The sequence below is a fragment of the Hemibagrus wyckioides genome, linkage group LG18 (genome assembly GCF_019097595.1).
Source record: "Hemibagrus wyckioides isolate EC202008001 linkage group LG18, SWU_Hwy_1.0, whole genome shotgun sequence".
In the NCBI taxonomy this organism is placed as follows: domain Eukaryota; kingdom Metazoa; phylum Chordata; class Actinopteri; order Siluriformes; family Bagridae; genus Hemibagrus; species Hemibagrus wyckioides.
Genome location: NC_080727.1, coordinates 3106052 through 3131745, shown reverse-complemented (window position 1 = coordinate 3131745; position 25694 = coordinate 3106052). Strand labels below are relative to the sequence as shown.

The window sequence follows — 25694 nt, the reverse complement described above, 5'->3', positions numbered from 1 at the left end:
ACGTCTGTCACGCTTGAGCTAAAACTTTCTGCGCTGTACTATAGTTTTAGGAACCATTTTAGTTCCTCTACACAGAAAAGGTGCTACTTTGGTCAGGAATTTAAAAGCTTCCCATGTTAACAGATCGTAGCGGCATTTACGATTAAAACAAAAACCTCTTATCAACTACACATTTATCACATTTATTAGGAAATCTCTACATCTGATTAATTCATGTTTTCTATCTCAGACTGGTAGAAGTGGTAGAACTCTGGCTCTGCGCTGATCGTAAAGAGCTAGCAGAGCTCTAGAACCCATCCACAGACTGAGAGAACAGCACAGAGGCGTACACACCAGGTAATCGCAGAGCGGCTGAAAGGCATGGGTCCCACACACGAACAGATGTTCTTCATCCAGCACCTGAAGAACCCGGATGTAGTTTCTACAGTCCGTCTGAAACACACAGAAAGCAAAAAAAAAAAAGGTCAATCACCAGGAAAAATATACCTATTATTTTGAAGTATTTAATTATAATAGTTATTATTATTAAATGATACCTCTTCAGATTTCCCTTTTAAGGTGCACAGCGACTTCTCACGGGTCGGAACCTTCCACTGAACCTAAAAACCATAAAATGGAGGTTATGGTTAAGGTGGAAATATCACACGCTACACACACACTCAGAGCAGAAAGGTCTATATATATATATATATCTCCCACTTCTGAGCTCCAGGGTTTCCAGTGTGATCGCTTCTTCTTTCCAGACCTGCCTGATCAATCCAAACGCTCCACCCCTGGTTGGAGTTTGTTGCTGGGGATAGATCTGTGTGGACTGACCGTGACAAAGGGAAGGCCGTAGAATCACTTGAAGACCATTTTGTCTTTGAACTTTCTTTCTCAGAAACTACACTGACCTATTAGTTCATCAGGAGCTCTTAATTGCACAATTCCTTGTGAGTATAAACTGTTGAAGAAAGGACATTATTTACTGTCCAGTGTCACCCAGATGAGGACGAGAGCCTGGTTCCTCTCAAGGTTTCTTCCTCGTATCATCTCAGGGAGTTTTTCCCTCACCATCGCCGCCTTCTCATTAGTGATAAATATCGGGGATAAATATTAACTTAATTTGAAACTTAATTATTTTTATTCTAAACTTCTGTAAAGATTCTTTGAGACAATGTCCACTCTTAAAAGAACTATACAAATAAATAGAAATTTAAATGTTTGTATTTTCTGACGCTTTTTTAAAGAGGTGTTTATTCATTTACGGTATTTATGGTTTATGGAAGGAGCCACTGGTGTTGATGTTTTTTAAATATATTTTAATATCATTTTTAATAAAAAAAGTTTTTCATTTTACTGTGACAAGGTGCAATTTGCTTATTATTAGTCTTTTTTTCCAAGACTAAAAAATAAATTCACAATCAGAATTTGCTTTATTGCCAAGTACCTGGTGTATTGGTGCACAAAAACAAAAAATTATAGGCATAACACTCTAAAGAAAAATCTAGGAATTTTAAGTAAGGCTACTTAATACAGCAAAGAGGGAAAAAACCAGAAGTGAGAACAAGAACTAATCTGTTATGCTGACTTCATTAAACCTGACTAGAAACAAATAAAAAAACAACAACAACGTGTTGTTTGTCAATAAATACATTCTTAGTAAACAAACTAAGTTGTGGTATAAAAGGAATAAAACATTCAGGATGCCTTGCTACTGGAGTTAACAGCTCTGCGTCCAGGTTCATCCCATCGCACGGTATGGTGATTGTTTTCCTACAGCAGCATGTCAGCATGTGTTTTAATCATGACTTCTATAAAAGGCGAGTTCGAGTAAAGAGATATCTGACGCTTCTCAGTAAAGAGAAATGGGTTGGAGTTCATGTCTGTGGCGTGCACGCCGCAGATAAGCCTGACCGCTCACTGTGTGTGTTTGTAGGTCAGAGATCCTCACCTGGTTATTTTTGACTGACACGTCGTTGACGTCGAGCTCAAAGATGGCCTCGCTGGCCCCGACGTACAGCGCACCTCGCTCCTCATTCAGCAACAGAGTGGAGTAGTTAAACACACCCGGCTCGGAGAACTCCACCAGGCTCATCTCTGGACACACACACGAGAAAAGTCACATAAAACACGTCTGCGCTCAGATTAGGACTTTTGTTCTGCTATAAAACCACATCCTTTCATTTTCACCGATGTGAACATTATTATCTCGTATAAAAAAAGACACCAAATGACACGGTGCGCTTCTCCCCCCCCGAGACACTCGACTGCTTCATCTCTCGCATGGAATGTGGCACAGAGGTCAGACAGACTGGACACAAGCTGTCTGAGGCTGTACTGTGTGTGTTTAAGTGTAAATACGTGTGTAGAGATCTAAGGATAAAAGCAGTAGTGTGCGGTTGATGTACATGATGCTAGCATGTTTTTTACCCCCCCCCCACATGCAAACTTTGCACGTGCGCACACACACACACACACACACATACCTCATACCACTTCCTGTAGCATAGAAAACTGAAAAAAAACATAAGCTCAACGTGTGGGAAAAAAGATGTTTCTAGGTAGAAGAGTTATCTAATTATCTGTCAACTATCTGAATAAATCTAATTAGCTGCTAGCACTAAGACTTTTAAACGTTTCACTTTCTATCGTTTTGAGTCATAGTGACCCGTAGGGCAGAGATGAGTTTCTCATCTCAGTTTACGTGTTTAGTTTCAATACTAACAGTAATTAATGACTAATAAACAGAGCACATGTCACTCTTTCTCTCTCTCTCTCTCATTTAGAAAACCTGCTTGTTTCCTGTCAATTTGTTGCCAAAAACCTTGAATGAACACCTGTGTGTGTGTGTGTGTGTGTGTTGAAAGATGCAGTATATGACGAAGTGTGCACATGTGGATGTAAAAGTATATATACACAACTCTATGTAGCTATAAACGAATAAAAAGTATGACTTTCTCACTCTTTGGATAAAATACTGGCATATTTCTGTGGTGTAAATAAAGGAATAAAATATAAATCCCTCTAAACCACCCTAATGTTTATTATTATTACTACACTGTACTTATTTGTACTCACTCAAAAACACAGACAAAACCTTTTGGATTGTTTAAAAGCATCCAGAACTTTAAACATTTATTCCAACCAAGCTTTGATTCCTCTCCACACAGAACCTAATACAGACTACAATACAGATATCACTGTGGTTAAAAAAAGCTGGAAATTGCTCCCTTTATTGCAGTTGTTCCTTAAAAACCTGCGGTGGACTCGTTACGGACAGGACAGACCTCGAAACACAATAATAACCAAACAAAGGTTTAATTAGAAACGCTCGTACCTTCGTGTCTCCACGAAGTCCTGGGAACGCTGGATGGTCCGTGAGCGGAAACTTCCAGAAGCAATCCCAGGAAAACTCCCAGCACACTGAGAGCCATGTTAGACTCCGGGATCTTGGGTAGCGTGAGGTTACCTCTGTAAAATAGAGAGATAGATAATTCTGATAAGAGAAAATGCAGAGAGAGAGAGAGAGAGAGAGAGAGAGAGAGAGTGTGTGAAAGAGGGAGAGAGACATGACCTACTCAACACATTCAGTGTCTGAAACTAAGAGACTCATCATACTGCTCACATGCTCATACAAAAACCAAAAAAAAACCCCCCACTTCCTCTTTTACGCACATGAACATGCAAAAGATGTCAAAGGGGAAAATAACTCAACCCAGTTACATGCCATGAAGATGATCAGGATCTAGCACTGTGTACTAAAGTGCAAGATCATACGGTACGATACGATACGATACGATACGATACGAAACGAAACGAAGGATGCGCTCGCTGTGATGTTAGTTCACACTCGGACACTACAAATGATTTTAACTGCACCGCTGATGGTTTGAAATAGATGTGCAGTACCACAATCTACCAGCAGGGGTCACAAGACACACCGAGTCTGTTACAGGTGAATACACACACCTCACCAACACTACCAGCACCACCACAGCAAAATATCTTCCTATTTATTGCATTTCTTGCAGTTGAGAGAATATTAAACACATGCTTATTTAATTATATACAATTTTTAATAAAAAAATATATATATTATGTGTAATATGTATGTAGTTATGTAGAGGATTGCTCAGACTCCTGGTCCAGGGGCTACAATGGAGTCATTTGCTTCAATAAAATGGTTTTGTTTAGTCACGTAATAATTAAACCTACTAATTCTGGTGCAGTCTCATAAATAAATGAATAAAACCTTTGAGAATTTTTAACAGAGGAGCAGATCCTTTTCCGAACCTGGCTTCTCGCAAGGTTCCTTCCTCGTGATTTTTCATGCCAAGCTGCTTAGTGGCTATAATGTCTATAATGTTATATAAAGTTCTGATAGAATTACATTATTATAGAGTTGACATGTGATAGCATCGAGCCTCGAGCCTAAGAGAACGAGAACCATCGCACACTGACCTGCACTAGAACATCCTCCATGCATTTAGAACCCTTCTGTTCACCGTTAGCTTTGTGTCCAGACAAACTCCTGCATTCTTCCCTCCGAGACACATGAAGCCTCTGCACTCTGAATGAACTTGGAGATGTAGCGTGAACCAGAACAGGGTGTAACGTCCCTGTGATCAACAACTCCTCCGAAAAATTCTCATTTGCGCCGCATTCAGTGCAAAGCCTTCGGCTTCCTGACACATGGAAGCCTAACACCTAGCAACAGTATGCCTTCCAGGCCTGAGGAGCAGCAGCTGAGGTGTCGCTTGTTCCAAAACATTATCGTTTACACAACGTGCAGCTCGAATGGCCTGGCCTCGGGCCCACGGAGGGGGGTTCAAACACAAGTCAGGACACATGGAGGCCAAAATTAGCATCGAGGATGATAAAGTGCTCTCACTCCATATTGTCAGGTTTGCTGGAGCCAGCTCTGTCAGACAAGGAGGTATAACGAGCTGCTCTCTCTCCCTCACACACACACACTTCAAGCAAAAAGTTCTTATCATTGAGTCAATGAAAATCTCAGGCTCCGCCCACAGCTATGCGGCTTTTTTCAAAAGCGTAGTGTTTTCTCTGCGTGTTGAGAAACTTTTAAAGCAAAATTATCCATGTTTCTGAAAATGCACAGCACGTAAAACTGCGCAAAAGATACAAATGTACTCAGACTCCGCCGATCACGGCTGCTGATCACGATGGAACTCCAAGCTCTGTGATTTTTTACTTGAAATAAATTACACTTATATAAGAATGCATCCAGAATCTACAACAAACTGCACCACGAAGTGAGATTCTGGATAAGACCAGCAGGAACTAAAGGCTTCTGGGATATCGTCCAATCAGAGATTGCTGTGGCTGAAGACGCTGTTTCCAGGTTTTCCCAAATCCGTGTTTCAGTATTTATATCCTGAATGTTATTCTTCCCCTGGGCTAACGTGCACATGTGAGTGTTTTCAAATCACGTCGATCACCGATCTAATCCAAACCGATCCTGGTTCTGTTCCTGAGAGCCTGATAGGACAGGGTTACTGCGGGTTCTCCGCAGGCATCCGAGGTCATACAGCAGCAGAAGCAGAGCTGTGGATAAAGCAGGGTGTGCACACACACACAGATCTGCTATTCTTCAGGCTCGCAGGTGAAAGATGATGCTCGAGATTAAAGATCTCAGGACCTCAGAGAGCTGATTCAATTCATCCAACATGCAACATGTTACTCAGCAGGTTTAGGTAATAAAGGAGAAGGCACTTGTACGATACATCACATCACAGGAACGTTTCATCAAAGCCAACGATATTTTATTTAAATATAAACTCTAACGAAAGTAAGGTTCAAAATCCAAATGAACAGAATCCAAGTTCAATAGTTCTTATTTAAAGAAAAAACTGTTACGTCTCAATATACAGGATATTCTTCGGATACAATCTGTCGCAGTATTGACCGTGTAATCAGTGCATCATAAAAACACAGCACACAAACAGGTCAGAGAATAAAAACCGGAGATGATCCCGAGTGTAGTGTTTACCTTTCCTTTATGCTCGGCGTATCCTCGCTCGTCACAGCGTTACGTAACTGGTTAGTGTTAGCGTTAGTGTATCACGCCCGGGCTCGTAAAGCTATAACTCCGTCAGCAGAGTGTGCCGGATTTCACTCTGACTTTAACATGACATGCTTATTAAAACAAAACGGAGCCGACATGTTCTTCAGTAGGAAGCATTTTGGCTGCCAGTCAACACTCAAAGCAGAGTTGCGCCATTAAAAAACAAAACATCGCTAATCCAGCACTTGTAACATGACCGCAACATCAAGTACCTCGTTGAAGTGACTTGGGCACACGTGAACCTGTTATCCCTGAAAAAATACCTCCATGATGGTTTCTGGTACGAGTGACGGAGCGAGAGCTCGGACGCCTGGGTAAAAAAAAAAAAAAAAGTCTCGGCGGAGAGTTTATCAGTGGTTACGAAAAGCCCGGTCTTTAGAGACACAGAGCTCACCTGAATAGGAGAAACTTGAGAACTCCAGAGTTAAAAAGGTAGAAAAGCTCGGTTCTTAACCTGAGAGTAGGCACTGTACGAAATAAAAAACACGAGAAATACAAGAACCTGAAGCCCGAAGCCTGCTGAAAGGAGAATCACAACGCCTTGAGGGCTTTTCAGAGCAAAAAACAACAACAATAAATATATTCAGGAAGGTGATATGAGGAAAAATGTTGTCTTGTTTCATTTTTTAAAACAAAGCAGATGTGTGTGTGTGTGTGTGTGTGTGTGTACTTCATTCCAAACACTGTGAATCCCATTGCGTGTCAGAGAGGAAGGGACGGAGTTAAGATCTAGTCGAGCAGGTTTACAGGCTTTTACAGTTTGCTGAAAGGATTTCTGCAGGTCTATAGAGACGAGAGCCGCAACCACGTCTGCGTAGAAAATACCGAACGAAAGATTTCACGCTCGTTTCTAGCAGATAAGCATCGCACGAAATTCTGGTGTGGCGAGCCCGCTTTTTCACTCTTCACGAAAGCGGAGTGAAGAAATCTAATCTCTGGCAAGTTCAGATTTCAAGATAACGAGTTGTACGTGAAAGCTTGAATAATTCGGCGCTGCGCGGTGTAACTCTGAGGTCTGGGTGCGGAACAAAAGCGTAAAGCTCTGCGCACACAAACATCCCAAAGCGCTTTAAAAAAAAAAAAGACGAGACAAAGAAAAGCCAAAGAAATAAAGGACAAACATCTGCCAAATGAATGCCTAAATGGAATCCGGCCCAAAGAAAGACGAGCGGGTTGGCATGGACATCTGTTGCCGTGGCAACAAATTCATCATGCTCATCGTTTCGGCACGGCGGTGCTTCAGGTGAGACGTACTGACCGGCGGAATAGAATCGCCCGGAGCAGAGTGACACTTCAAAGCTCATCACGAGGCTTCTTCAGAAGGATCTGCTTTCGTTTTCTCCTCGTCTCTACTGCAGGGGGAAGTCCAGAATTCTAAAACTGCACAAAGAAATAATGCCTGCAGGGGAGAAATCTCTTTCTGAAGTTGCCGACTCATACTTTTACTTTTGTTCTGTGCTCACAGATTCTCTCCGTCATGATGAGATGGCAGGATCCATTATTTATTACGTTATCTCATGGATTATTTAGGATTGAGGATTTTAACAGACTAGAGTCTGAATACTACATGACGTGCAGTTATAAGAAAATGATGACACGAGTAACAGCACACGCTCCTGATTTTCCAAGATCAGCATATGCAGAGTTAATATTTTGGCAAGTCAGCATCTTATCTTTTATGGAAATATGCTTATAATTTGGTCACCCACTAGCTAGTTCTGTGATTGGCTTGTGTCACAGTGATTGACAGCAGAGAGATGATGACATCATCAATCCCACCCTGAGTAACGTCCAGATGTGTTTTTTGGACCCAGAGGCTGACATTGTCTGGATTTAAACCCGCAATATTTCAAACTCGCGTCTCTGGGATCTGTTGGAATGAAAGGCTTCAATGTTTTCATTATAGCCTTTTAAACAATGCCAGTAAAAGCAGCCCATAAAGCTTATTCCTGAGCAAAACACTTCAGATGGATATATCGCACTGGATAAAATTAAATAAACAAACAGTTAAACGCGCCCTGCATTGTGTTCGACGATTGCCATCATCCACACCGTTCTCGCCACCTCAGAAATGGAAATGGGTCACTGCCATGGCATCGAGCCCACCGGGCGGCCATGTGACTATCCGAAACATTCAGCTGCTGCCAAAGTCTCTTTCACACAATATCCGTCAGTGTGTGCCTCCCCCCACCCCCGGCAGCCGCTCACATGGCACATTGATCGGGAATCAATATGGTGCCACTCAGCCTCGACCCAAAATGCCTTTCTGGCAGAATGAGCTTTCTCACTGAACTCTCCCACAATCCTTCTCTCTCTCTCTCTCTCTCTCTCTCTCTCTCAAAAGTGTGTGTGTGTGTTCTCATAGAGTGCTTATCCTATGCAGATGATGTTTGGACTCCACCATCCCAGCAGAAACAGTACATATTCCCAGTTGGGAGGAAAAAAAAGCTGTGTAAATGTCTGTGACAAACCATTAGTTGTGTAATGATGGAAAAAAAAAAAAGAGGAAGAAGCCAAGCGCTACACAATACGCTCAGCTGAGAGGACGTAGCATGATGATTTCACAAAGCAGAGCTTCGGATATCCACGTATCGAGTTTGGTTTATTCCTAATGAGCATGGAGGTGGTGGAGGAAACTCCTTGGGATGACGTGAGGAAGAAACCTGGAGAGAAACCAGACAAATTCGGAGTCTGAGAATAGAGATACTGTAGACTGAGGGATGGAAAGACCTTCATTCAATGAATCAGGGACTGTTGAGTTTTAGCTGTAATATCCAGGTGAGGTTATAACGCATAATAAATAAGCAGAGGATCTGACAATCTTCTGTGATCTCTAACAAAACATCAGATGTCTCTTTCTCTCTCACTTTCTTCAATCAAGCCAAAATAAGGTCAAGGAGGCACAAGAAAAAAGGTTACCATGACTAATGTAACTGATCTGTGGGTGTTAACCTGAAGGAGATGATTATATACACAGCTGAAAAAGCCTAAGGACATAAAACAGGAGCCAGAAAAATGATGAACAGCTTTCACTGTCCTCCACCTGTTACCCATTGGTCGCCCTGCAGGAGTGTAGAGGGTGTCGTCTCCGCACGGTTCAACACCTCGGGCCGATTCCATGGCGATGGGTATATATATAAATAAATAAATAAATAAATAAATAGGCCTTTTAGGCATACAACTCAACAATATGTTCAATTGTTTCATGGTTCCAGTGGAAAGGGGAAAAAAAAGTATTTGCCTAACCTGAAAACTCCACTGACCAAAGTTCAAAGCTCCGCCCACTTGTTTTCTATTGGTTCAGAAAATCAATGTTAAGCAATGTTAAGTTGGTGTGAATCTAGTGAATGTGAATTTTTATGTCTCACTGTGTATTGATTTTGCAGAGAGGGGGAGTATGAGAGCACTTGGCAACACCTCAACACAAAATAGATACTTTCTCATATAATTACAGTATATGGAGAGTGTGCTGAGCTAGTGGAGGCCCGGAGTGACCACACTAAAGACACATGCAGGGTCAGCTACAGTAAAAAAAAAAAAAAGCCTATATTTAGAGCCGAAAACGCTGCATTTTCTACAAAACTCGCACGAGTTGTGAGGAAGCAGGATGAAGACATGAAGGCTGAGTGACTACATGGAAGGATGGAGCTGGAAAAAAGGGCTTATTTTCAGGGAAGCTAGTGATAGAGATACCCTCCAGTCCTGGTCCTGTGTAGGAGTGACGTTATCAAACGATGAAAACGTTTACGTCTGAGCACGAAACACAGAGGAAACGTTTTTAGAGTCAAAGTGAGACTGTTCCTGAGCGCCAATCAGGTTCAAGTCATAAACTGTGGAAAATTACTTTGTCGACTTGTCAGTGCAGGTGAGTGCAAAAGTTTGTATCCCCCAGGTGATAGTGTAGGGAGGTCTGGAGGATGCTAAGTGGAGGATGCACAAGTAACAAAAAGTAAAAAAATAAAAATAAAATGGTTGCCATGAACCTAAAAACAGTTTAATTACTTAAATATAATAGTCTAAACAAATGTTACTATAATAAAGAAACCCTATAACGTGAAACAATGCTTTGTTGCTATAGCATCCAGAGGGTGTCAAAACTTTTGCACTCAACTTTAATTCTATCTCCAGGTTCTAAACGAGTGTGGGCAAACACTCACACACAAAAACATGAACATGTGTGCATGTACACACACACACATCACTTTACCTCCATCACTGTAAAATGTAATTACTAGCCTCTCCAGCTCTCCTAAAAAAAAGGCTGGATTGAAAAAGCCCTAATTCTAACATCTGCTCACAGTGAGGTAAAGGCACTGTCATGCTCCAAACTTTACCAAGATGATTAAAGTGCTCAAGCAGTCTGCTATCTAAAGCAGAAGTAACGTAACGGGAAGCCATATTTAGCGTGATTATATCCTTGACACAGAGAGAGAGAGAACACTGTAGAGAGAGAGAGGGCTAGTACAGCGGTCAGGTCTGTTACTGTCATTCACGCGACATTCCGGCTCCCGTCGCCACCTGCAGCGGACACTTTTAGACCGACACGGTGGACGTTCTCTTTGCCACGCAGATCATTCCCGACAGAGCGTGTGCAGAGGAGAACATCACGTCACATCACTCAGAACGTCAAGAAGAGAATCTACGCTATGAGAAACCCGAAACCCTGGGGGTTGGGAAAGACACAATCGCAGGATACGGCTAAACAGAGGGTGCAGAGGGGCGCGGGCTAGCGAAAGGCATTTCAAGCTAAGTAGATCCACTTACAGTTTGGTGAACAGGTGTCCGAGCGTGCTAGGAGGAAGAGCTCGGCCAGAAGAGCTTGGAGCTTGGCCATGCCACCGAGTTCACAAGGCCTTGGGTGTGGGATTGAAGGGAAATTTTTTAGAGACATAGTTTCCCTACAGTACATCCAGCACTAATACGCTGAGGAGGCTATGGAAACCGCAACAGGTGTCAATAAAACATCACAGGTGTCTAAGTGAATTCGCACAAAAGCAGACACTTTCACACAGATCTATTCTGAACTAAAGAGTTTCTACAAATCCTCTCTTTAGTTCATTCCTTTCATTATGTTCAATGACATGGAGAACCATGTGCATAAGTTTGATTACTGGCTTTGATTACTGGCTATGTGTCCTTGAAACCAAGGACACATAGTTTCCTGACCAGTATCTACAGAACATCCTTTAGTTGTACTCTGCAATAAACGTCCACTCAGCTTTAAAAACCCCGGTATCCGAGTGACAGGAGTGTTTTGTTGCTTAAATGCAGCCCAACAGTCGGAATCCTCCCATTAGGCAAACAGGGAAGAGATGGAGAACATGCAAGGCTTTTGATTACAGGCTTTGAGGGATCTCTGAGGCAGCGTTTTCCTACCTGAAGTAAACGAAGGCACACAGTAAAGCGCAAGTGAGTGAAAATGAAGTAGTACAGTACAGTAGAACAGTAGCTGCTTTTGGAGCTCAAGCGTTGCATAAAGTTCATGACTTACTGGTCGTTCCTGTGCGAAATCGCAGCCTCTCTTCAGGTCAATCCTAAGAATCCTTCCACAGTGTTTAGACGATCTAAGGAAACTTTAGTACGTCCAACTGTATTATGTTACAGAGATCTGAGCAAGCGATCAACTTACCGTACAAAGCATGAGCTTCTGACTGAATTTGAGGCTTTGGAGCTCAGGTTCTGCCCAGGCTTTCTTCAGTTCAATCCTCCCATTACACAAACGGGGAAGACATGACGCACAATGTGCAAGGCTTTGAGGACATGGAGATCTACAGAACCTCCAGCTGCAGGAAAGGTGACAACTTAGAAGACTTCCCCCCAAGTTCATGACAGAATGAACTCCAGTGGTGTCTCGGTGCAACCTCTCTGCAGCTCAATCCCAAGAATCCTCTCATTAGGCAAACAAGGAAGAGACTACGCACAAAGCCTTGATTATAGGATTTAAGAGAACTCAAGAGACAGAGTTTTCTTTCCTGGAGAGAGCAACGAAGAACATCAATCCACTTACCTTGGATGATTTTATGGACTCAAACAAAGAGCTGTGCCTCCGAGCAACTGGACTTCAAGAGCTGTGTCTTACCACAGAATTGCAGCCTCTTTTCAGTTTAATCCTGAGAATCCTCCCATTAGGCAAAACGAGCTGGTGTAGAGCATGCAAAGCTCTGGATATGGTTCGTTCCTACATCTACTGTAGATCCGGCGCTCTGACACTGCAGGAATCCGAGCAATGAAACTCTCAGGAGGTGGAGGTTGCTGTTCATTCTTGTGTGTGTGAGTGAGAGAGAGAGAGCATATGTTCTTTATTCTTTGTTGTGACCAAACCCAAAGCTCCTCACAAAGAACGGAAAAAAACCTGAAGCATGACATTTCAGGAAGCTTTTGTTTGAGAACATAGGTTTGTGTTTCAGACATTAAAGAAATGGTGTTTATTTTGAATTCATGAATATCTATAGTTCAATATAGGTCCGTAATACACAATAACACAAGACACTCTGTAGGCATGTGTGTGTGTGTTTGTGTTCAGGTGGAAAAAGGATCTCAGAAAAGGTCTCAAATGCCTTCACATCTTACCTTCTTCCTCATACCTCATCTTACTACCCAGCAGCCCCTGCTTGTATTCCATAACCACAGGAAAATTACTGGCTTGAGGTGATGCCAGTAAAAACACCACAACTTCCTCATAACACTCTCTCTCTCACACACACACACACACACACACAGCATCATTTTAAAGAGCCTATGTAATGAATTAAACAGAAGCAGATGCATAGCACAAGGAAGAAGAAGAACCAGAGAGATGTAAGAGTGAGGAACTCAAACGAGGATCAAAAATGAGGAAACGCCAATAATAATAATAATAATAATAATAATAATAATAATAATAAGCCTTATTAGCTAAATAAAAAGGAAAGCAATTAATAAAAGCATTCTGCATAACTAAATAGAATTATACAGAATGAAGAAGGCTGTGTGTAGCACACCCGAGTTCTTCCAGTCTAACCTTGTCTCAGAACCAGGTCTATAACCAGGAGCTTTGTGCACAGGTGCGCTGTCGTGCTGGAACCGGTTCGAGCCTCGCAGTTCCAGTGAAGAGAAACTGTAAAGCTACCTCACACAAAGACGCCCTGTACAGTTGTGTACTTCCTGTGTGTAACACACACGGGTGTGATGGTCAGGTGGTGCACATACTTTTGCTGTACAGTGTATAGCGATGTGGCAACAATTACAAAATGGTGGAGTTTTACATTGAGTTACTGATTAAAAGCCTTTTGTGTGTGTGTGTGTGTGTGTGGCTATTTTGGGAGCCACTAAAGATCAAAAGGCCTGATCTGTGATGTTCTACCGCAGGTGTCCTCTCTGTGTGTGTGTGTATGTGTGTGTGTGTGTGTGGACTCTGAAGACAGATCAGGTTCTAACCTCAGAAGATCTGGCTCACTTTTAAAGAATGCCAGTAACTGTGATGCTTCTCCTCCTTGTGTGTGTGTGTGTGTGTGTAACCCGAGGAGCTTAGTTTCTAGTGTCCTCCTCCCTTGGAAAAAGACCCCAGCGATCACCAGCGTTTTTACGACTGAATCCATTTTCCTTCCTCATACAAGCCTGGCATTGCTGCAATAAAAGTTCTACACAACACCCAGGCCTCTGTGGATTAGCGTATTGTATTCCAGTGCTGTAGAACTCATCATTAATACATTAGCGAGCTCGTTTGAGACGAGCTTCTCAGATTTAAAACCCGCAAAAATGTTGCGGTTTAGATTGGAACGAGCCTTCCTCCTCCGTTTCTATTGAAATGTCTATTGAACATGAGGAGATTAGTGACTCTGGTGCTAATGTGTTTGATGGTGCTGTGTTTTTGTCATTCATGGGAAAAGTTAGCGGTCACGGGTTGGCCTGAAAGATTTCCCATGTCGAGCGCGAGTCAGGATTTTGCTTTTGGCTCCAAAAAACAAAAGCTTTTCTTTCTTTCTCCTCACTCAGCATTTTCCGGCGCTGTTTCACGTCGTACTACTGAGAAAACCAGCGTAGGAGTAGAAACAGAAACGACAGAGACGCTGCTGCAAACCTCGGACTCGAGTTCCCAGCATTCAATGCGTGTATATGCGAGTCTTCGTGAAGGGAATCTTCTCGGCAAGTCAGGGTCAGCTGACTGCGATGAGCAGAGTGTTGAAGAGGTGAGAAAGCTGGACAGGCTAAAGAACTAAAGCGCCGCCGCATCATACTGTTTAAGTAGAGAACTAAGAAGAGAAACCAGGATGCTGAAGATCATTTAGAAAAGAATAGAAGATTCAGGGAGGATTTATTTTATCTGAACCATTATTAATCACATGCTCTACAGTCTATAAAAGTCGTCTCACTGCAGGCTCGCTTAAACACGTCTCATAAACGCAGCGGTTTTCCCTGCGATAGATCAGCTCGTTTCCTGCTCTGTGAGGCCGTAAAGAGGCCCGTGAAGCCTTCCACCTGCGGGCAGTTCGACAGCACGCTGATTTCACATGCTGATTTAGGGTCAGCGCTCACAAAAAAACCAGCAGAGCACCGCTGAGAAAACTCACCACGTCCTCTGGCACCACCACCAGTGAGTGTGCTTGGGCCTGAATGCTGGCACACACACAGAAAAGCACTTATTCAACACACACACACACACACACACACATGCAGGGTGTGTGTTCCACTGAGTCTCTGATTCTTCATGCCCATGGGCAGCAGGGTGTGTGTGTGAGTGTGAGGCTGCAAAAGGGTTACAGAAAAAGGAAAAGTGCTGTCGTGTTTGCTGAAGTGTATAAGCGCTCTCTCATTGTGTTACATCAACGCAGAAGTTAAATGCTTCCCTTATCAGGTTTGTCTTCCTCATACAGCCACGGTGTAACACAGTTACTGCAACTCACACTGAACACTGACGCTTTGCCAGGTAGAGAAAGAAAGGGAGAAGGAAAATAAAAGGAGAATGATGCACATTTACACAAAAGACTCAGACAAAGAGACAAAGACAGACTAACAGAGAGAGAGAGAGAGAGAGAGAGAGAGAGAGAGAGAGAGAAATTTTATAGAGAGAGAGACAGAGAGTGACACACACACAGTGACAGAGCAACAGACAGAGAGAAAGACAATTACAGAGAAAGAGAGAGAGAGAGAGAGAGAGAGAGAGAGAGAGAGAGAGACACACACACACAGAGATACCTAAAGACACACAGAGTGAGAGACAGGGAAAGCAACATACACACACAGATACCTAAAGACACACAAAGTGAGAGACAGGGAAAGCAACATACACACACAGATACCTAAAGACACAGAGTGAGAGACAGAGAAAGTAACAGACAAATAGGAAAACGATTACAGAGAAATAGAGAGATGAAAGAGAAAGAAAGCAACACACACACACACACCTAAAGACACACAGACGTAGAGGGAGACAAATGGAACACCTGTGCAGAGAAATGAACACAGACATACAAAAAAAATGAAAGAGAAAAAAATTGGAGAATTAAGGAGAAAGAACAAAAGAAGTAAAATGATAAGAGTAATTCATCATCATCATCATCATCATCATCATCATCATGCGGGAAAAAAGAAAGCTCCATCAGCTCCAGGTAAAGCTGATAGAATACTAGGAAAAAGAAACAGGACCAGGCAGAACAAAGAAAAACAAAAATCCCACCATAAAAAAACATCAATCAATAAAAGGAGGAGGTGTTTACTGGAAGAGCAGGCCAGTTTGGAGCGAAAGAAAATTCCAGAAGAATGAGCACGGAGAACGCGAAAGGAACACAGGTGGGCAAAAGTGAGAGTCAAGAGGCATGCAGCGTGAAGAAGCATGCAGTGTTCCAGCTCCTACACACAGGCTGGAGAACACACACCACCGGAACGCAAAGTGGGAGGAGCTGCTGACCTGCGACTCTTCCGTGACACTCGACTAGACCGCAGGATCCGTCCTTCAGGGAGAATTATACAATCCTCCAGCTAGAGAGGGAGAGCGGAGAGAGAGAGAGAGAGAGAGAGAGAGAGAGAGAGAGAGAGAGAGAGAGAGAGAGAGAGAGACAGACAGACAGACAGACAGACAGACAGACAGAGATAACAAAACAGTATATTATCATTGTGCAGTGTGTAAAGGTGCAACGGGTGTAAATGAGAGCAGACACTTTAAACCAGCATGCAAGATGCCACACACACACACACACACACACAATATTGTGCTATTGAGATTTGACTGAACAGGAAGTGAACAGTGTGAATGGGCAGCTGTGACTGAATTAGGGGTTGATGAGCTTTTCAGCCTCATAAAATACTCACACTGACATCATCAATCTGTGTGTGTGTGTGTGTGCGCGCATTTGTGTGTGTGTGTGTATGTGTGTGTGTGTGTGTCTTCTCATTCAGACAAGCAATGTATTTTTTTTTTAACAGGCAACAGCTTTCCAAGAAGGTTTTATCATCATAATAAGCGCAGCAGGTTACGGCATGCAGGTGCAAATGTTTTCCAAAAGCAATGAGATTCCACTCCTGCCATTTGTTCATGCTGACCCTCACAGGGCTGTAAAGAACAAACACGGCATCAACCTAGCCAACACACACACACACACACACACACACACCCCTACATTTATGCTCAGAAAGAGAGAGACAGAGAGAATCTTTGTTTATTTAGGAATTTTCTTATTGCAAGTTCCCAGGTACCATAAGCTAGTTATTAAAGTGGCAAATTCCAAATTTGGAATTTAGAATTTAAAATTCAGAATTTAAAACTGAGAACTCTGAATTTAGAACTTTAATTTGGAATTAAATACTTGGAATTCAGAATTTAGAACTCGGAATTCTAAAATTTAGATTTGAGAATTTAGAACTCGGAGTTCAAAATCTAGAACTCCAGAATTCAGAATGTGGAATTCGGGACTCGGAAATCAGAATTCACAGGGTAGGAGAAGTGCAAGAAAAAACAACTCCTAGCAGATAAAGAGAATAAGTCCTAGTGTATTTCGATGGAAGAGACAGTTCCATGCATAACACAACGGACAAACAGACCATACTACAAAACAAAGCCCACGGCACTTGTTTTGTCAAATTTTCGGGTGGAAGTATAAGCAATCATTACCAGGAGCAGAAAAGTGCGATGATCATGGCATCTGTCGTTTTCCCCATGAACTTTATCACGCTTTTTTTCACATTTAGTTTGGATTCTGCTCGCTTCATCTACAGAAAGCGTGTGAAGGCGTCTCCTTTATCGTAGAAGTCAGAATCTTGCCTCATGCGTGGAGTGCCTTCGGGCATTTTATAAACACAACCAGGAATGTTATCACAACGCCATTCCTCCATCCATTTGGTCTGATGAGATCAGATCAGAGTGAAGTGTGAAGGGGGAGGGGGAGGGAATGATGCTGTGGGTGTGTCTTACTGGGAAGGTACACTTCCTTTATGCTTATGAAATAATCATGAACATCGCACTAAATATAAAACACATGAGCTGAATCACTGCTACAAAAACAAACAAACAAACAACAAAAGTGTAGAGAGGACATTGTGGCAAACAACTGGGCCCACACACACACACACACACACACTTTACACAATCACAAAACAGCCATTGTTTTCTAAATCGCATGCAAATTAAACCGTCTCCAGCCTGATGGGAATAAACACGGGAATAAAACGGCTATGTTTATGCTCAGCTCCATTACACCTCGTCTATCAGCTAGACCAAACCACCCGTGGGAAACGCTGTACGCATTATGCTGGTCGGAAATTAGCAGGAAACCCTCGTGATATTAATTAAGACTGAGTTTTTAAACAAGAGCAGCCTGATCTGCATCCATACTCACTCCCAGTCCAGACCAGAGGGATGTACATAAATGGAGTCTATAAAACTGTAAAATGGTGACTATTGTTCACAAAAGGAAGCTGTTTTCACAGGAGGAGGATTTCTGCACTGTCTGGCAGAGAAAGAGAAAACGTCTGCATTGTCTGGCACAGAATCAAACGATTTGTATGTGTACTCCTTTTCCAAAAAAGTACAGCTTCTTCTCTGAAGGCATGCTTACAGAGTGCCCCAGTGACCCCGAGTGATGCAACACAAATCATCTCCACGCGCAGAAGCCTTGGGTTGCCAGACAGCCGAATGTAGGTCGGAGTATGATCAGGGATCTGAGCGAGGAAACCCGACCAAACACACCATCACAAAGGGTTCACGCAGAAAAATTCCATCACGTCTGGCATCTCTAGAAGCTCTAGATCCACACTGTCATGATCTGCATGCTGTTCTTATTAAGATGTTTCCTAAATTCAGAGATTTTTTTAATCCGGTCAGATCAAGAACTCAAGAATATTAAAAACTGACAAATTCAATTACTACAAAATTAATGTATCTTACAACTACGGGGAAGATATTAGCTACATTATCATCATCATTATCATCTAACTCCATTTAAGCCCTATATGGATGGGATTAGGTCCTGAAGGTCTCCAGAACCCAAAAGCACTGGCTTAACAGCCCCAAGATCATTTGGAGTACACCAGAATCATCAAGCGTGATCATTCCAATAGTTTTGCTTTTTGAGAACCAGATCGTTCTAGTCGGATCGAGCTTTTTAAGTTAGAAACGTTCTCCTTTGTTCAGGTCAGGAACCCAAACAATGACCACTGTGTTGACTTTTGATTCAGGAGCCCATGATGAAATTGTTTACATCTGGGGAACATTTGCATTATTTAGTCAAACAACAATAAAAAAAACCCCTAAGAATTCCGAACTGTTCTGAAAACATCAAATGGATTTTTTTTAGGAAGGGATTTTAGAAAAGGATTTTAGGTAAAATTTGTTTATGGTCACCATGGCGATCATTACATCACCATCTCGGCATCTTGGACAGCTTGGTTTATTTTCTCGACACACCCAATAGTCCATGAAGGCATCAAATCATCCTTCAGTTGATCAATTTCTTTTTATTCTTCAGAATTCTGCATTTCTGTAATGACTCCCATGCACCTGTCAGGGATTTTTGACGTGCTTTAAGTCAGCAGCTCTTGAACCTTTTGTAGTCAGGGATGCCACTAACTTTAAAATAAACGCGTCAAAGTGATCGTGAGGATTCAGGAGAGACGGGTTTGTGGTTTTCTCTACAAACCAGGACACGACAATGTTTGTTCATTTAAATATTACGTGATCTTACACGGCTAAAACCATTTAACGATCCATTTAATCAGCATTTTATTATCTTTCCCCTGTTACCAGACTCTCAGTGAGGGGAATCAGGACCATTGAGTTAAACGACCCTTAACAAGTAAGATGTTAAGAGAGTTCTCCGAGCTCCTTGTTTATCTATTTGGGATTCAGGAAGAGGACAAGCCTGCTAGGAGACCAAATACAGCAAGCAGCAGAAAACGTTTCTGGAAAACTTTTCCAAAAATGTATCTGCCTGAAGAAAAATCATAGCTGTGTCCATTCTAAAGGACTAAAATTATCAGGAAAAAAAGGCAGTAAGTCATTATTTAGTCTGTAATTTTCTTAAAGTAAGATGTAGGGAAGACCTGGGTAATCTCGAAGGAAGTAAAAACACAAAGTAATAGAAATAGGGCAGGGCAGAAACTAAGGTTCAGGCCACGCCCCCTACCTGAATTATGTTATTAGAGTGATACCAAACTTCCAAGGAGAACAAAACTCCGTCTCGAGGTTTACGTCGTCTTTAGAGATACCAGCGTCGCGCAGTTCGACTCCATCGAGTGCAACTTTCACCACATGCAAAAAGTTCTCCCCTTCAACGTCATACGATAAACACAAGCCATACGCTGTCCCTCGCCCCCCCCCCCCCCCCCCAACCATTTGTCAGTAATTCACAATTGTCCCTAATTATCCCCTCACCCTGTTTCACACACTCCTCCAGAGCTCATTGACTCTCACACACCCCTCTGTGGCAGGTGTCGGCGCCTCACACTCACGGCTATCGCAAACTTCAGGGGGTTGACAGCGGCCTCGAATTGATGAGTTAAAGGTCAAAGTTGGCGTCTTGCTCTACAGATGGCGGAAGCGCTCTGACGTGACTTTCGGTGCTGCAAACAAAACGCGTCCTGCACGTCAGAGACGTCAGAGACGCAGCCCATCCCCTTCCCTTACGACGGGGGTCCTGAGAGACAGGAAGAGGAAGTGGCGGGGTCGGGGGTCGCGCTCTTTATAACGTCCGATGGCGTTGTTTGAAGTGACGGGACGACAGGACGATTGTGGACGAGGAGATGGGCGCACAATGGCGTTTGAATGACGAAGAGAACGAGATGCAGATGGTGCTTGATGAGGCACTTGTAGATTCTAAAACTTCAACGTATCAAACTCGTCTCCGTGACTGATTCGGTCCTAATAACTGCCATAAATGTTATACGAGGTTATAACGATAATAATTACGGCGATAAACTAGCACTTAACCAAAGCAAACTGTATTGGAGAGATTTACAGGAAATAAATAAACCAAACCTTAAAAAAAAAAGTGTGTACTGTTACCATGGTAACTACCACAGGCTAGACAGACCTAAAACCATGATTTGGCTCGACACTGTACAAGTTTTTAAGTTTAATTTAAGTTTTTCATTCCTGAACTTAGTTGACTTTGGTGCTTGGACCCCTAAATATACTAACATGAATCACTGACCCCTTGGCTGTTCTTCACAGACCCATGGAGGTCTCCAGAGCCCAAAAGCACTGGTTTAACAGCCCCAAGATCATTCGGAGTACACCAGATTGATCAATCCTTTTCGAGAACCGGATTGTTCTGGTCAGATCAAGCTTTTTAAGACTGAGAAGTTCTCCCGTGTTGATGCTGAGAACAAAAACAATGACCACGGCGTTGACTTTTGATTCATGAGCCCATGATAAAAGTCAAACAAACACCTACACAAAAAACCCCTGAGAATTCCGTATCGGTCTGGAGTATCCGATGGACTTTTTTGAGAAAAATTTGTTTACGTCGCCGTAGCGATCATTGCATCACTATCTCAGCATCTTGGACAGCTTGGTGTATTTTCTCGACACACCCGACAGTCCATGACATCAGATCATCCCTCAGTTGATCGATTCCTTTTTTATTCTTCAGAATTCTGCTTTTTTTGTAATGACTCACATGTTCCTGTCAATAGAAGATTCATTAGAGCCAGTTTTTTTTAAATGCCTGGTGACTCTATGGCTGTCCTTCAGGGGTTTTAGATGTGTTTTGTGAAGCAGTGGGTGTGGTGCTCTGACCTCAGCGTTTTAGGGACGTGTCTGTACTTTTACACCGATTATATCATGTTTTTCCCAAGTAAACCATTCTGCAGATGTGCTCGAGGATTGAGAAACACGCACGAGGAACTCACATCGCATCAAATCATATAAAAACTACAGCCTGCAAAATGCTGTATTTACTGCTGAGGATGTGAAGGAAGGAGGGAGGAAGGAGATGGAGAAGAAGCAGAAAGAGTGAGATATTAACAAAAGAGAACTTGGGTCATGGGGTTTATGGAATATGGAATTACTGGATTTTTTATCAAGAAGAAAGAAAGAAAGAAAGAAAGAAAGAAAGACAGACAGACAGACAGACAGACAGACAGACAGAAAGAAAGAAAGAAAGAAAGAAAGAAAGAAAGAAAGAAAGAAAGAAAGAAAGAAAGAGAAGAAAGAAAGAGAAGAATTAAGTAAGAAAGAAAGAAGAAAGAAAGAAAGAAAGAAAGAAAGAAAGAAAGACAGACAGAAAGAAAGAAAGAAAGAAAGAAAGAAAGAAAGAAAGAGAAGAATTAAGAAAGAAAGAAAGAAAGAAAGAAAGAAAGAAAGAAAGAAAGAAAGAAAGAAAGAAAGAAAGAAAAGGCTTTGTCTCTGGGAAGCGTAATCTCCAATCTGGACTTGTAGCACTAGCAGTGTGATGTTTGCACAACAATGTCCACTGTGCTGGAAAAGCCGGAGCGGATCCTCTCGGCCCCTGGCAGGGCCCCTGTTTTTCCGAAAGCGTCGGAGTGTTAAGAGAATCCGGAAAGTACAAAACGATGGCTCTTACAGCTCAGTGATCTCTCGACTACAGGATGGAAGAAGAGTGGATTGTAATCACAGACGGAAAGTGTGTTTATAGTAGAAAGTGGACTGCAGATGCTCTTTTAACAAGTTTACAGAGACTAAAATAAACATTTGCCACAGCTGACAGCAGACAACAACATCATCCATTGAGTCATGAATCAGTCGAATCACACGGCAGCACTGACCACAGGCCTGAGGCTGAGGAGTGACTGGGGGAGAAGAAGAGGAAGAGAAAAAACCTCTAAGAAATCTTCCTCAGAATGTGGGGCGAGAGAGAGAGAGAGAGAGAGAGAGAGAGAGTGTGTGTGTCTGTGTGAGAGAGAGAGTGTGTGTGTGTCTGTGTGTGAGTGTGAGTGAGAGAGAGAGAGAGAGAGTGTGGGTGTGTGTGTCTGTGTGTGAGTGTGACAGAGAGAGAGAGAGAGAGAGAGAGAGAGAGAGTGTGTGTGTCTGTGTGTGAGTGTGAGTGAGAGAGAGAGAGAGAGTGTGGGTGTGTGTGTCTGTGTGTGAGTGTGACAGAGAGAGAGAGAGAGAGAGAGAGAGAGAGTGTGTGTGTCTGTGTGTGAGTGTGAGTGAGAGAGAGAGAGAGAGTGTGGGTGTGTGTGTCTGTGTGTGAGTGTGACAGAGAGAGAGAGAGAGAGAGAGAGAGAGAGAGAGTGTGTGTGTGTCTGTGTGTGAGTGTGAGTGAGAGAGAGAGAGAGAGTGTGGGTGTGTGTGTCTGTGTGTGAGTGTGACAGAGAGAGAGAGAGAGAGAGAGAGAGAGAGTGTGTGTGTGTCTGTGTGAGAGAGAGAGAGAGAGAGAGAGAGAGAGAGAGTGTGTGTGAGTGTGAGAGAGAGAGAGAGAGAGAGAGAGAGAGAGTGTGGGTGTGTGTGTGTGTGTGTGAGTGTGAGAGAGAGAGAGAGAGAGAGAGAGAGAGAGAGTGTGTCTGTGTGAGAGAGAGAGAGAGAGAGAGAGAGAGAGAGTGTGTGTGTGTGAGTGTGAGAGAGAGAGAGAGAGAGAGAGAGAGAGAGAGTGTGTGTGTGAGTGTGAGAGAGAGAGAGAGAGAGAGAGAGAGAGAGAGAGAGCGAGTGTGTGTGTGTGAGTGTGAGAGAGAGAGAGAGAGAGAGAGAGAGAGTGTGTGTGTGAGTGTGAGAGAGAGAGAGAGAGAGTGTGTGTGTGAGTGTGAGAGAGAGAGAGAGAGAGAGAGAGAGAGTGAGTGTGTGTGTGTGTGTGTGTGTGTAGAGGAGGAACAGCCTGAACACAGAACTGAACACAGGAGCATGAATGTTAAGTAGGGCTGCTTTGTTCACACCCTGATCTCTTTTCTCTCTCTCCTCCTTCACTTCTTTTTGTCAGGACATTTATCATTCTTCCAGACTAACAATCGCACTCCGACACTCCGGCAATACAATGGACGACTAAATCAGGGGCCTCGCCAGAGTTGCTAGGAAACCTTTGATGCTTCGGGGCAGCTCGTCGAGGAGCTCATCACTTACTGCCGAGGCCGAGAGGGACGAGCGTTCGGATCCAGTTTAGTCACGAGCTGGTGGGAAGTCCACTTAGACACGACACTTCTGTTCCTGTAAATAAACAGCGTTTGAGCTGAAGTGACCGCACAACGCTTTCTCAAGCTGTCGAGATGGACGCGGCGGATTTGGACTTTAACCAACAAATGGAACAAATGTGTGATTATCTTTATTAAACATTCATTACATGTGTGTACATCTTCCTTCCAACAAAACCTCTCCCAGATTCATCCTGATTACACACACACACACACACACACACACACACATGGAGAAACAGGAAGGAAAGAAAGAAAGAAAGAAAGAAAGAAAGAAAGAAAGAAAGAAAGAAAGAAAGAAAGAAAGAAAGAAAGAAAGAAAAATTAAGAAAAAGAAAGAATTAAGTAAGAAAGAAAGAAATATAGAAATTAAAAACACAGAGAAAAACTATCAACACTAAAATAACGGCACTGACTCATCACCTAGAAAGAATAGTGTGTGTGTGTGGGGGGGGGGGGGTAAACCCTGACACAAAGACAGATGTCCAGCCGAGAGCTAAAATGTCAGACAAATGTTTGTTTGGTCCCGGGCACACAGAATGGACATGCAGGACACGGCCATCACTGCAGTCCTGCTCCATCTCTCTCAGCCTGCAGAACAAACTGATGTACTGAACCACTTCAATAACTCCTCACTACAGCTAACATTCACACACAGGAGAATACATCTGATAACACTGATCATAAATAATCATTTTATTCTAAATCTAATTCCAGTCTTTTCTGCTGGGTATACAGAATGGGGGGGGGGCTGATTTTTTGGGAGATACGAAAACAAGAATTGGCCAAAGAAAGAAAGAAATAAAGAAAGAAATGAAGGAAGGGAGGGAGGGAGGGAGGGAGGGAGGGAGGAAGGAAGGAAGGAAGGAAGACAGACAGACAGAGAAAGAAAGAAAGAATTAAGTAGGAAACTAACTAACTAACTAAATAAACAAATAAGAAATAGGAAAGAAAGAAAGCATTAATTTTCATCCTAAAACAAAGGATATGATTTTTTTGGTTTGTTTCATAAATAATAACTTTTATACTTTTTACCTTTAAAGCAGTGAGTTGTGATTTTAAAGCTGTATTTTTGCTGCTTTTTTCCCCTTAAGTTAAAAAGCTTAGTCATTTTAAAAGGAACTGAACGTCTATATCACCTGATCGCTGTTGTTTCAGGTAAAGAGATAGATCCTGCTCTTGTGCATTTCTGAGGTGTAAACACAGGCCTGGGATACGGGTCCAGGTCTTGCGTTCCTGTATGTAAACAGATGTCTCGAGAGCGCCGGTTTCAGCATGATGAGGTAGAAAGCAGAAACACTTGCATGCTTCACCAGCCACAGATTTAATCTTTCTCTCTTTCCTCTCTTTCTGTCATATGATGAATTCGTGGCCTACATTCCTCTCATTGTCTATGTGAAGAGCTGCAGCTCCCGGAGCAACCAAGGAGGGGAAGGAGAGAAAATAAAAAGATAAACACCCGGGTTCTCCGCTTGCGACCGGTTCGGGTCAGAAGAACTGTTCCCGGATCAGCCGTTTCTAACGGAGATTGGCAAACACAGCTCAGCCAGCGTGCCATGCAAATCAGGCAGCATGCAAATACCATGGGCGGCAGCACTGACAGCAGAACAGTAGAGGCCTTTATTGCGCTGGAGCACTTTTAGCAGTGAGGAATATTTGCCCAAGTGCACGGACGACGTAATTGCGGGCTTTGCGATTACAGCCGCGATGCCGTGCGCTCGTGAGCTCATGCGGGAAAAACACAGAGCAGCCGCTTTATTACAGAGAGAGGCAGCTGGGAAACGGCAAACAACCACCTACTTGTACGTCATGGCGTCGAGAGGCGATGGCTGATTCATTAAAGAAGATCCCTCGGGTTCCACGTCTTAGACGGCTGAGAAGAGGGCAGCGTGGTGCTTCGCTCCGATCTACGGAGAAGGAGGAGGACAAAACATGGCGTTCAGGAGGAAAATAAACACAGTATTTATACACTGTCAATATCCATAAACCAAGGGGGGGGGCAACCAGAGTCAACAAAAACAACACACAGATCAGGAAATACACTCTTATTTACACCACACACCTCAATCCCTCA

At 42.9% G+C, this 25694-nt stretch overlaps 1 protein-coding gene across 11 annotated transcripts in view; it reads right to left on the bottom strand.

The window, feature by feature from the left end:
• The window catches only part of sema4d (sema domain, immunoglobulin domain (Ig), transmembrane domain (TM) and short cytoplasmic domain, (semaphorin) 4D), a 58825-nt gene that overhangs the window by 18002 nt on the left and 15129 nt on the right, over nucleotides 1-25694 (bottom strand). For 5 of the 11 annotated variants that reach the window (XM_058414836.1, XM_058414844.1, XM_058414833.1 and 2 more), the window contains 6 exons: nucleotides 25421-25527; nucleotides 15954-16024; nucleotides 3320-3453; nucleotides 1934-2079; nucleotides 537-599; nucleotides 334-432 (listed from right to left, as the gene is read on the bottom strand). In XM_058414836.1, coding sequence (XP_058270819.1) covers nucleotides 334-432; nucleotides 537-599; nucleotides 1934-2079; nucleotides 3320-3453; nucleotides 15954-16024; nucleotides 25421-25527 — 620 coding nt within the window. Of the gene's footprint in view, nucleotides 1-333; nucleotides 433-536; nucleotides 600-1933; nucleotides 2080-3319; nucleotides 3454-3560; nucleotides 4368-4443; nucleotides 8971-12074; nucleotides 12342-15953; nucleotides 16025-25420; nucleotides 25528-25694 lie in introns of those variants that run through there. The other 6 variants (XM_058414837.1, XM_058414838.1, XM_058414842.1 and 3 more) reach the window with 5 other exon arrangements.